Source organism: Astyanax mexicanus, chromosome 2, assembly GCF_023375975.1.
Source record: "Astyanax mexicanus isolate ESR-SI-001 chromosome 2, AstMex3_surface, whole genome shotgun sequence".
In the NCBI taxonomy this organism is placed as follows: Eukaryota; Metazoa; Chordata; class Actinopteri; order Characiformes; family Acestrorhamphidae; genus Astyanax; species Astyanax mexicanus.
This window is the reverse complement of record NC_064409.1, coordinates 36,226,669-36,240,634: the sequence shown is the minus strand read 5'-3', so window position 1 is coordinate 36,240,634 and position 13,966 is coordinate 36,226,669. Positions and strand designations below refer to the sequence as shown.

General features: G+C 37.2%; 1 protein-coding gene across 3 annotated transcripts in view; it reads right to left on the bottom strand.

Annotated features, from left to right (window-relative positions):
• LOC103025055 (protein PHTF2) overlaps positions 1–13,966 on the bottom strand; it is an 89,352-nt gene that overhangs the window by 38,924 nt on the left and 36,462 nt on the right. For all 3 annotated transcript variants that reach the window (XM_049474295.1, XM_049474297.1, XM_049474296.1), the window contains exon 2: positions 7,413–7,493. In XM_049474295.1, coding sequence (XP_049330252.1) covers positions 7,413–7,457 — 45 coding nt within the window. In that variant the 5' untranslated portion in view covers positions 7,458–7,493. The remainder of the gene's footprint in view (positions 1–7,412; positions 7,494–13,966) is intronic.

Here is a 13,966-nt window from a genome sequence, read left to right as displayed (position 1 = left end):
GAATTGAGAGGGTGGTATGAAGCCAGATGAAAGCCAGAAGAAAAGTCAGACTTAAAGTTAAGGTTATTGGGCTTTATTACACCACAGTTAGTCCCAATACTGCAATGTGATTGGCTAAAAGGCATTCTATGAGTGCCATTATCAGCCGGTTATGCACTCCATGTTAGTAACGTGAAGGCGCTTACCAGCCAAACAAAGCAGCTACAAACAGAGCAGCAATGAAACTATTTTAACTCAAAATCTTGCAATAAACAGTGATAATGGAACTTTGGTATAATCGCAATAATACACTTGAGGTTCATGCTATAATGTGTAATATTGGCACAGCTGTGCTGCGGTTGTAGGCACGACCCACAGCACAGCAGTGCCAATATTACACATTATAGCATGAACCTCAAGTGTATTATTGCTTAAATATAAAATACTTAACAACAAAATTAGACCCATGTAAGTGTGTATTTGCTTAGTGAAGTATTTGAATAAATAAAAAAAAAGTTTGTTACTATGTTCCCTAAAGCTTCTTTAATCTAGTATTATTTAGCTATAGTTATAACCGTATTAACGCCTGCTCCAGTAAATCAGTGCTTTAGGACATTAAATAAGTTCATAATAACTAATGCTGAAATTAAACACATTCACACACTGGCTGAAGTATTCCAGACAAAATCTGTAACTTAGCTTTGATCTTCATCCTATTTCACTTTTTTTTAAATGAGAGATTTGTATTACTTTTACTATGTATTTATGTTTTTTATGTTTACCTGCAACTATTCTAATATGATCTGTCATTGTCATTGTCATTGTAGTTGCTGAGTTCCCTGAAACTTCTGCACAGTAACACATATATATGCAAACATGTCCCACAGTTTAGGATGTTGTGAAAAGCACTGCCAACAGAAAAGGATGTCCTGAAGAAGCAAACATAAATCTGAGGGCACTATAACCAATGCCAAGACCATACCAAAGACCTGAAGGGGAAAAAAATAAAGCCCCCCAGTATGGCATGATCAGAGATGGAGCTCAATCCAGTAGCTTTGGTTTGAGCTGAAGTGACATTTGGGATTCAAAACTGATCATCCATAGCTTTTGTGGACAAATTCAATCAAATCCTCACAGCTAGGTTACAAAACAGCAAAAAAGACTTTCCAAAAAGTAGAGAGAGTTAGTGGGAGGGACAAAGGAGGGGTTAAAATCCTGGACAAGTAATATCTACAAACATTTAGTCCTTTTAAAATGTATAAGAACATCTACACTAGACATCTTCAGACAATACAGAAAGTGTGTAACATAAAGAGAGAGAGACAAACAAATGCAATGTTTACTCAGTGTGTGTGTAAGAGTGTGAGTGTGTGTGTTCAGAATTGGAAGTGCCCCAAGACAGACTTCCACTGTGCTGCTGAATTGGCCTAAACACAGCCAGATTAAGTGCAGAGTGGAGTAAGAATCATGAACTTCAAGCCAAGACTGCATTCCTGAGTAAGAGAGATCACATCCTATTATTTGAACATGTAAATTACGCAATTTCACTGCTTTCTGTGATAAATAATATCACTAGAAGACAATGAAATACGGAGATTCCCTGACTCACATATATAAACAAACTGCCTATCTTTGTGTGAAGGCCCAGATCATCCACTCCAATCACACTCTCAGCGGAATGTGCTCACAATGTGCTCTCCACCTCAGGAACACCCTTCAGTCACACCCATGTTGTCTAAGCAACAAGGCTTTGTGGTTAAGATGCCAAACACTGCTCAACTTGATGATCACGATGATCATGAAAACAACACAGTGTTAAAATCAGTTTTGTAATCTTACGTTAAAGGCTGTTCCGGATTCAAGGTGCTCGAGGCAAAAAAACAACCAAGAATAAATTAACTTCAGGCATTCTCAACAAAAGGTCAAGGTGCTGCTCACCAATGCACCAGTAGGAATTCACTGTATGTGTACATGCAGTATCTGATGATGCTAATAAACATTTTCTCACAGTGGTGGCTTGGTGGTTAGCGCTCTGGGTTATTGATCACAGTGTTGTGGTTTGGAAACTTGCATCTGTGACTTTGCCACTCCTGGGAACTTGAGCAAGACCCTTGACTCTCTGCTGCTACAGAGGTCAGGTTAAAGAGACTGGATATTGATTTAGATGTACTGTATAATGTATAATGTACATAACACTAGTTTATACAAATTCTAGTGCAAAATATCAGTTAAGTTCACTGCACAGAATTTTCTTATTGGTGTTATTACTGGTTGTACTATGGGTTTTGGTTGTGAAATGTGTTTTGGTAAGACAGATGTGTTTATACTGCTATTACATATGACTCAAATGCATTTTAAAATACCCTTCTGAAGTGGTGCATCTTGAATACATAAGTTTAGAGCCTTATAATCCTGTTTCTGTGCCTCACAGCTTTTATTTTGCATTTAAAACTGATTAGGAATTAGATTAATGTATTAGAATTTCTAGCCATAAGGTATACATATTTTTCCTGTATGTAAAGTATGGAAAGTTCAATATTGTATGTGTTTAAAATGTTTTGTGTAAGAAAAAGACATAAATAATTTCAGGCATTCTAGCATTTATGAAACACTAAATACATAAAGGCTAAAGGCTAAAAATAAACATAACTTATTATTATAATTATTAACTGCATGATAATTACAGTATATATCAGAATATTTTGCTAGGTTCAGTACAATAAACATTTCAGGACAAATCCCCAAACAGGAATTAAGACTAAATCATGTACTACACATATTTTCAAGGTAAAGATAAATATATTCTATAAATTGGGCGTAATAATTTTTTTGTATATATTTTTTTTCTTTTGCCACAGTTTAATTTGGTATCAAGCATTGTGATACTACACTTGGGCATCATTACTGCTAATCAAGTTTGTCTTCAGTGATTATACCTTAATAAGGTGTTTACGGGTTATTGGTGGGAAATGATTTTGCATTTTCATTGCTCTCAGATGATGCCTTCTTTGGATTAGCAGCCTTTTAACTGATCAGACTGACCAGTGCAGGCTCTTGTATTGATAGGGGCAAATGTACACACCCTACTTTTGTGGTTTAAACCTTAAAGAAGAAAACCTGCTAGTCAGTTCATAAGGATATTTACAGAAATTCTGTCTTAATGGAAAGTACCAGAGAGTTTTTTTTTTTTTTTTAGAGCTGGCAACCAAAGGGTGCATTCCATTCTGGCTAATCAAATGCAAAAGCATTCATTAGAAGGTGTTGGCCGGTTAGTTTAGGTGGGGCTCTGTTTTGGAGTATGACCTGACGTCACTCACACTCACCTTCACACACAAATATGCACACACCCACTCTTCTCAACAGACAACTGTGCAGAAAATAATAAATAAGTAAATCTCTCTGCTTCTCTGCTTCTCACTCTCCACCTCTCTCAATCTCTTAATGTCTTTCCCACTCGCGTCACCCTGTGAATGCCAGTGCGTTTGTCTGTACTGCGCGCCCATGTGTGAGATCTCCCCACCTCCATGTAGGTGAAATAAAAGCCCTACCCTGGCTTACCAGGCTTACTCGTTCCATTTGTGTGGTCTGTGTGACCGTGATTGGACTCAGTACTGAAGAATGGAGTTCCTCCCAGGCTGGCTAAAAATAAGGCTCAGGTGACCATTAGCTAATGGCCTGGCTCTGCCGTTCGCAGTGTCCCGCACATACAGAGCAGGCTCAAGGTCGCCATCCCAAATTAACTCCAGGTTTGAGGACAGGCTGGATGACAGAAACAGGAGAGATCTGTCTTGTGATGTATGACTGACCAGAGGCAAAGCCACAGCTCTGTTCTGCAGCTCCTCCTTTCTGGCTTTCTGCTAAAAAGATACATCAACACAGTTCTGTGCTAAAGTCTGGGACCAGCCACCACTTAATCTGGTCAGCCTCAAATGAGGAAAAGGAGAACATATTTTACAGTTATATATTGTTATGGCTGTAGTGTTGATCTATTAAATCATGCATAGTTTTTATTTCCCATTTTCTTCTCAATTTACACGTCCAATTACCTAACCCACTCATTAGGACTCCTCTTATCACTAGAGGTGCCCCAAGACCAGGAGGGTGAAGACTAGCACATGCCTCCTCCGATACATGTGAAGCCAGCCATCGCCTCTTTTCGAACTGCTGAGTAGCATCATACAGCACTCGGAGGAAAGCGCAGCGACTCGGTTCCGATACATCAGCTCTTACACGCCTCGTGCTTAGTGATATCACCCTTTGGAGTGATGCGTGGAGAGGGCGCCATCTACTCACCCAAAGAGAGCAAGTGCAATTGTGCTCTCTCAGGGCTCCAGCAGCTGATGGCAAGCAAAAATAGCAGCATTTATTACTAAGGGTAGAGATATACTTGCTGTTAATTACGCACTCGTGTACACATCGTGGCTGCCTCACGTATCCTGCATTCGCAGGATCAGCACTGTTTTAAAAGTCGATGTGGAAATGTCAGTCATCAGATGCCTGAGCTGCCCCCAACATGGAAGCCTTTAAAAACACACGTAGCACATGAGCAAGTATATATCTAGCCTAAAACTGCACTTCTGAGGTAAATTTGTGATTACAATAGTTCTGCTGAAAATGTATTGCGGGCTGGGATACTAAAAATTTAACAAAAAAGTCGTTTTAAATAGTACATGCTTGTAAATGCTTTTTCTTTGAAAAGCTAGACACATTTAGGTACATAAGTACATAAGTACATTTAGGATATTTCCTTCATACAATGGTGAAAAAAGTAAATTAAATAAAAATCTGTGAATAAACTTAAGTATTCTGCATCAGGCATTCAGCAAAATGTTTTATTCTGTTCAGGTTTTGGTTTCTAACAAATAATCCCTACTTTTCAGTTTTTAAAAATAATAGTCATTGTTATTTTTTGAAGTTGACAGGCTTCAGGGCAAATGACAAACCTAAGACCATCAGAGAAAAAAAAACTGGGGATACACTGTATAGGAGTATGCTTTAAAAAGTGTGTCCCTTGAAAACAGCATAAACAGCATTTTTTATCCAAAGAATTATCCAAATAACACACTATTGAACAAGGTAAAGGGCATCTGACAGAGCAATGAAGTGTGAATAAGCACTAAGACTTTCAGTGGCAGCCTAAATGGAAAGCATAAGCAGGTTATCAGTAATAAACAGGAGGCTGACTACATGGGATAAAGTCCAAGAGAGTGTTGGGAAAAACTGGTTAAGAGAAAATGAAACTGGCCAAGCATGCTGGCATTTTCTGCCAGTGTAGTCTATAAACCGAGCTGTGGGCACAATCCAGATTAGCCCCTTTAACCTCTGCAGGGGCAATGCTAACCACTGCTTATAAAAATACCTCAAGGTCTTGAACTGTGCTCTTTCTCTATGCGCTGTAACTCAAGCCTCGAAAGCGATCTGAAGCCTGAAGCCAAGAGCACACAGCACGGCTCGGGTGAAGCAGGACTCTGCAGACGCCTGCTGACCCAAAGTCAACCATGACTGGAGAACAAAGACTGCTGAGTCTTCTTTTGGAAAAAACTAACATCACATCTGCTCAGAATTACTTCACCAGTCCATTTTAGAAGATTTTTGAAAAACAAGAGTTACCATAAGCAGAGTTTCCTTTCTAAAACTCAGAAAACGTGACAAAAAACATGGTCTAGACTAAAGGATACAAATTACATACTCATTACATTACATCTCATCATCAGTAAACCCCCACTTGTGAATGAGGCAAGCATTAATTACCATCATCTAGATCATATGTTTACAGCGTATCCAAGAGCATAACAGGGGCAGAACCTATAATAAAGTAAATCTCCAAGATGAACACAATAGTGTGTGGACAGATTAGACAGATTAGTCATCAGGACTAAAGTTTCACTGGTGATCTGTCACCTACTGCTACTACTCAGATACCTTTCTCACCTGTCACACATGTGAGTGAATGACCCATATCTAACCTTATTTTATCAAATGACAGGACCGCTCTTTTGTTTCCTTTGACTTGCAGTATAATTTTACTTTAATTGCTTTGTCTTTGTTTAACCTTTCACATAGCACAGTCATTCTAATCTTTATTTCCATTCCAATTATACGGTATACACATATCAGCTATCTAACCAACTAGAGCTGGGCAATCTGACAATATTTTACTGTATCGCAATACATAAAAAAAATAAGAGACCACTTAAAAATAATGAGTTTCTTTAATTTTACCAAATTGAAAACCTCTGGAATATTATCAGGAGGAAGATGGATGATCACAAGCCATCAAACCAAACTGAACTGCTTGAATCTTTGCACCAGGAGAGACATAAAGTTATCCAAAAGCAGTGTGTAAGACTGGTGGAGGAGAACATGCCATGATGCATGAAAACTGTTATTAAAAACCAGGGTTATTCCACCAAATATTGATTTCTGAACTCTTAAAACCTGAATATGAATATGAACTTGTTTTCTTTGCATTATTTGAGGTCTAAACACTCTGAAGCTTTTTTGTTTTTTTCAGCCATTTCTTATTTTCTGCAAATAAATGCTCTAAATGACAATATTTGTATTTGGAATTTAGGAGAAATGTTGTCCGTAGTTTATAGAATAAAACAACAATGCTCATTTTACTCAAACATATACCTATAAATAGCAGTAATTCAGAAACTGAAGTGGTCTCTTATTTTTTTCCACGGCTGTATTTGGATTATGTGCAGCAAAAACAGAGTACAATTATTGTAGTATGCTTAATAAGAAAGTTAAATTGAAAAGCTTTTTTTTTTTTTTAATCTGACACTGCTGACGCATTTTGTGTCAAAACATTTGACGTTTGTGTGGGAGGGCGATACGTTTCAGTCCTTAGTGTGAACAATTTAGTACCTCTACATTGATATACACGCCCACGTTCAAATCAACAATGAACCATGTGCAAGTTGAATTGGTAATAAATCATCATAATGCATCACAAAACTATGCTTTGTACTCTAAAGATTATATACCACATTAATACTGCATAAAACTGAATGCTATCATTCCACCAAAGGCTGCATGGTCAGGATTTTGGACATGTATCAGATCCAAGGCTGATTATTTGTGGTCACCTTTAGCTATACGGGATGGTGTTACTGAACGACCAGAGGCTTTATTGTTATGCTGCTGTCTTATTACATTACTCATGACAAATGTATGTAATAAGTTACTCTAACCAGTACATGTACAAACAGATGAAGGCAGTAGCGCAGTACCAACTGATCCCTAACCCACTCTTCAGAGCACACACACACACAAGGAAAACTTCTAAGCAGTCTTCATCCATGCAAGAGCATTAAAAAAATTGCAGATAATATTTCAATACTAATAATACACACTTCATGCAACAGCACCCTACAGTACTACACAAAGAAAAAAAAAATATATAAGGTCCAAAAGCATTGACTCACCTTCTTCTGGTACCACACCACTGCATCTCGCACTTTGGAAGCCATTTACATATCAGGAGTCACCGCATGGGTCATTTTAGGCTGCAAACAGAGAGAAGAAGGGAGAGTGGAGAGGAGAGGAAGAGAGGAGGAGATCATCAGTCAGTGTGTGCTGAGAGAGACTGCCTCTCACTCAGCTTATAAACCAGCCTGTTACCTGCTGGGGAGGCGTGTCTAACACACCCCGTCACACACAAGCTCTCATTATAGTGGAGAGTGCACCTCGTCCTGGAAACCCTGTGCTGGGTTAAATAACAGCACGGCATCAGTATACCGGTATTGGGGTCACGCAACAATTTTTTTTTTTTTTTTTTTTAAGATTTAGAGGAAACATAAACAATATGAATGGAATCATGTATTTTATTTTTGGTTTCAGATAATTCAACATTAACAGTAGAGTGGAATTTCCTGTTCTGAAAAAACTAACTGAAATAATAGAAAACATTAGAAATAAATATGCTATGATATATATATATATATTTTTTTTTTTTTTGATTGATACCAATTCTGATGTTGACACCTTGAGTTTCAAATACAGTTTCAAAACCTCTTAACTTTAAATGTATTATTTTATCTATTATTTACTGATTTATTATGGAATTTATATTCACATATATATACACACACATACAGAATTTTGCAGAACAACATATCCAAAATGACTAACAAAAAGTTTAGGATATTAGAAAAGTCATTTATTATCAAATAATAACCTTTAAGACTAATAACATGTGGCTGGCATGCATCTACAATCAAGTGAATATTTATTTGAGGGTGCCAATAATTCTGTCTGGTCCATTTTTGGATTTTTTGTACGAAATTATGTACAATGTATCTTGTACATACACACAAATACTTATATACATTATATACAAATACTTATACACAAATATTTATATACATTATATAATTTAAATATAGTAGAAATAGCATATAGTAGAACAGTAAGGCTAACACTTTCGGCCATGACTGTATATAACACTATATACTAGGGGTGGGCGATATGGCTCTAAAATAATATCACTATATTTCAGGGTGTTTTTGCGATAACGATATACTTGGCTATATAGGAAAACTAATTCCTAAATAAGAAAAATAATTAATTAATTTCAGGAATATAGTATAAGAGTATAATCATAATGTGGCAAAATAAATAATATAGCATAAAAATAATAATGCAGCAAAAAATATTGCAGAATATTTAGTGCATGAATATAAACTGCAAACTAAACAATTATACAATAAATACACCTAAAGCTTGACAGTAAATAATAGACTACTTTTAAGACAGAACATCTCTATTATCACGATATGGATTTTTAATATCATGTTATTTCTGTCACGATATATTGTATACGATATAATATTGCCCACCCCTACTGTATACTGCAATTTATTGAATAGTAACCTATTTTATTGCCAATGCAATTTAAAACTGAAAAAAACCTGACTTGGACTGTGTGCACTAATCTCTGTCATTCTTTTATTCCAGATCAGCAGATCTCCCATCTCTTTAGTTTTCTAAAGGAAACCTCATTAGCAGGCTTATAGAATACTGTGACTGATTTGGAAAGACTGCACAGCACTTCGGAATCTGAGCAGCTCCTTCCCTCTTTTTACTCTCAGAAATCCTGCTTACGCACCAACTACTGTAACACTAACTCACCCACACCTCCACCCACTTTAGCCTATCTCCACCCTAACCCACACCCATAGCTATAAATTAACTTGTTTTTGTTGACAGATGTGTGTCTGAAAAACCCAACTGCTGCTCACTCTAATATGACAGCTGAGAACATCAACCACCAGTTACAGGAAACACGCACCACCGAATGTAAACACACACACACACACACATACACAGGAAAACAAAAGCATATGCACGGTTGCCAGCAAGTTAACACAGGAAAGTGCACACTGTGACCCGTGCACAATCTTCATCAGCACACTGCAAGCCTGCAGCCATCACCTCTGTCACACCAGCACACTGTGGACCATTTCATACCATTTTGATACATTTTATAGTGCATTTAATATATTTCTATACACTCTGACCCTCCTCCCTGATTCTTCAGCTCCCAGTTATTTTAAAACACTGAAGAGAAACCACTTCTTGTGATGTGCCGTCCTTGTGCCATGATTTGATTTTCTTTAAATTGTGTGCGATTGTCTATTTTCTAAAACACAGTGTGTTCAAAACAGAAAGATGTGGCAGAGAAAGATGTGGCAGAAATTGAGGGACTTTAAACTACTTTTTGCAACTTAATGTAAAATTCCACATATTCTATTGTTTTCTACTTTCCATTAACTATCTTCTGAGAACAATGGCATCTAGAGAACACCAGAGGATGCTCTGCTAAAACAGAGCGGTCAAAGTATTGATACCAGTTCTGGTGCTAAAATAACGAATACCCAATAAACAGCCGATATTAGGCCTGTTGCAATAATTGCGCTACCAACTTATTCTACAATAAACCAACATGACGTTTTATGTGGAGCCATTACCTTTTATTTAAAACGCTGTATAAATCCTGAGTTTCACAGTGGTACCAAAGGTTATTTCCAAACTTTCTCTGGAAGATAATACATTTAAATAGCAGGTGGATTTTTTTATACTGAGCTTTGTGAGTTATGTTCTCTAGCTTATGTTAGATGGGCTTGCAAAAACTGACCACACAGCTCATCATCCACTGAGGAGAAAAGACCTGGTGTAGAGGACTAGAACACTATACAGGTTAGTTCTAGCAGTTCATTAGTTCCTCTACAGAGGAAAACTCTTTTTCATTGGTAAACATTTTACCTTTAACCTAAACATAAGCCCAAAGACAGTCCCACTTTTCTGACGGTGAATTATTTTCTTCTTTGTAGGCTACCTGTTTATTAATGCTTACAGTTTCTCAAATATTTTAAGATTTAGTGTGCACTATTAGGCACACTTAAAATCCTTTCATTTTCCCAAAAATCATCTGTGTGCCTTATTATCCGGTTAGCTAGCAGTTAGCTGCTAATGCTAATGCACCCCACCTTATTGGAAATCTGAGCCTACTGTAAACAGTTCACAGGAGAGAAATCTGTGTAGATTTATACCCAGCACTCATTTGATTGTAAAAGAAAATTTTACAGGAATTAATTGTTAGGAATTACAGTTTTGTTTACTTAATGCGCCTTATAATCCAGTGCACCTTATAGTGTGAAAAATACGGTAACCAAAAACTTGTTGCAACTTTTTTATTCTTTTTTATGATAGATACTAAAACAGCTGATCAACACTAAATGCTTTAGGTCTTGTGTTGTTAGATCAACACAAAGCTACTATCTATAGATCTAGTACACACTCAGCTAAAACTATCCATACTGACAAATACTACTGGTATGTTGGTTCACCAAACACTGAGTTGTGTTAGTATGTTATTTTAAACAATATGAGACCCTATTTATATCTGGACATTTAACAAAACATGTCACTCAAACCACTTCAGGAGGTGATCTGTAACACTTCATGTTATTGTATAAGTATTAGATAACCAAAACTCATCTCAATACAATTTAAACTCCTATAATTTGTGAACTGACATAACCCATCCAACATTGCAATAGGCCGAATTTTAGGCTGAAAAAATGTAAAGTGTATTTTCACAACAGAATGTTTATTTGTCTGCTCTGTAAGACATTACTCATAGTCTAGTGGTGAAGACAAGAAGCAGGTGCATATGTTGGTGACTAACACTGATGACTTATGTTAATAACCTCTGCTGAAAAAAGTCCCAAGAATAAATACAAGAAAACATGTGATTGCACTGTGTGTGAATGTAACTGTACTGTGTGTCAATGTAATTATATGTAGCATTTGCAATAATGATGTTTCAAATGTTTTGAAGAAATAATAAGGTATTTGAACTCATACAGCATTATTTTACAACCACTAAAGACTTAAATGCTGGAGATGATTTCAGGACCTCAGAAAAATGCCGAGACATGAGGCTGAGTGGCTCTAACACACAGATATCAAAACAAAACATCTTAGCACCATGAGTGACATATGAGGTCACTAGAATGTTATATGAACATGTGAAATTAACATAGCTTCGTCACCATCTTTTGTAGAGAAATGCAGTAGCCGAACTCACAAGGTGGACAGATCACACTTGGGTTCAATTTCCTTTGGGATCAATAAAGTATCTATCTATCTACCTATCCAGTCACTCATAAAGAGTAAACTGAGTAAAATGAAGTATTTTAACCAGGCATAGTAAATTATAGTACACTTAATCGAATTTCCTTTTTTTTTTAAGAAGCAGTCTGTATTATTTTGTTTCTAAACTAAAAGCAGAAGCATTTCTGAGTGAACAAGGTATAACATATTGTATTTAATGGTTCCAGTGTACTGGAATGACCATCCCTGCTAAGCCTAATATATTTATTCTAAAAACAGGGGTGTCGGGTCACTTTTTGCAGGAGTTCTTTTGGCCACGTCACACAACTTTACATACTTACATCACATTAACAGCCTCTGAAAGAGGATGCGGCTCAGTTTTACTGAACGCGAGCGGCTGGTGGAGCAATGGAGACTTCAGAAGGGGAATCTCAGAGCTCACTAGCTCATTCACTCATTGAGAAAGCAAAGAAATGAAGGAGTAAAGTTTCTGACTGAGCACTCTCTCTCTCTCTCTCTCTCTTTGACTGAAAATAACCTGGAATCGGATTAATTGGCTCCAAAAGGAGGCCGCATCACAGCCGTCCAGTTTAAAATAATTCTTCTGCAAGCTCGGTGCAGTTACCCATTCTCACCAGAGAGAGCCCTAAATCCTCGAAATCCCAAAACTTACGGACATCAGCTTCAATAAACCTGCTGTTGTCCTCAATAGTCAAATTTTCTTAAAGAGTTATGCCAAAAAAAATGTCTGATTCGATTTATAAAGTGTGAAACAATACCAGAATGTGTCTAACGACTCCAGCTGGTCTCACCATAACAGTCTGATATTATAAGAGCCAGAAGGTAACATAGACACAAGTCCAACCTGTAACACTGAAACACTAGAACACTAACATAGGACCAAACAGGATACAGGACTATTATGATGTTCTATACCCCAATATCAGAACTGATAGAAACGGACTTAATTTTGCACAGTGGGTTGCCTGCCATTCTCTCTGAGAGACAGGTTCTGACAGGCAGCATATGGCCTAACCCTGGGGGTGCGCCACAGCTCTTCTCAAGAGTCTTCTCGAACACACATACACACTGCTCTGTCACAGAGGAAGGAACGGGTTAGCAAGCACAATTTCTCACAGGGCGCTATTTTTAGGGACAGGAAACGTTTGCTTTTTTCCTTTTTCCTTTTGAGGATGACTCTGGAGAGAGGCCGCCATTATCACACTTTGATCTAAGCTCTGCGACACACTCACACACACCACCTGGCAATGACATGAAAGAAAAACAGGCCTTTGGCCCACCTGTGCCATGCTTCCTGCCATGCTGAGAGAGAGAGAAAGAGAGAGAAGGGAAGGGGTTGAGAGTGAGGAAGGGAGTGAGTGGAGAAAAATGGAGTCAACAAGCAAGACTAAAAATGGCTAAAATATGAGAGAGGAAAACAGACAAGATGAGGCAACAGGAGAGAGAGAACAAAAGTGAGACAGAGCGTAAAAGAGAAAGAGCGATATAATCAGTGTTGTGTATTAGTGTCTGTATATATCCTGGAAGGAAGTAAAGTAGGATTAAATAAGTGGGTGTGTCTGTGTGTGTGTTTTTATTTTCACTAAAGTTTTTAGTTCACCGTCCTCACTGGAGTTTCCCAGCCTCAGGCTCTTTAATCTCTCTCAGAGATGTTCTTTACGTTCTCTGTGTCCGTCTGTCTATTTTTAAAGGCAGACTAAAATAACACACATTCACTGACCGGCAGGTTGTCAAAATAAAATAAACAAATAATACAATTGTCAAATTCTGTAAAAACAACAGAAAAATGTAGAAAATGTCCATTTTAAAAACAAACATACAGCATGCTTCAGTCCATTTAGGCGTCATTAACATCTAGTCATTTTATAAGTCTTGAGTATCAGGATTATTCGTATTAATAAGGCCGAGCCACATAAAAATGCAAGTGTAAAAACACCCAAAACTTATTAATAACATATACAAATCCAATCACTCAAACCACTAGAGGAGGCGATCTGAATCGCAATTGAGTCACAAGTTATATCAGTATAAACTAGTGGGGTCAATCGATTAAAAAATGTAATCTGATTAATCACAACAATATTCTGTGATTAATCACACTTGTTCTTCTCAAGACACAAGTTTTTATAGTAGATATTTAAATGTAAATAAAAGAACAAAAGTAAAATGTAAATTGATATTATTATATTGTGATGAAGGGTAAACCCTGACTACTGAAGAAGTAGGAGCAAGGTTACTCTGCATGGGTAGTGTCGGGCGTGCAGTCTGGAGTACCAGATAAAGAGAGCAAAAAGCAGTAATTCTTCTTTTATCCCAGCCAGATTTTATTTACAGCCACAGC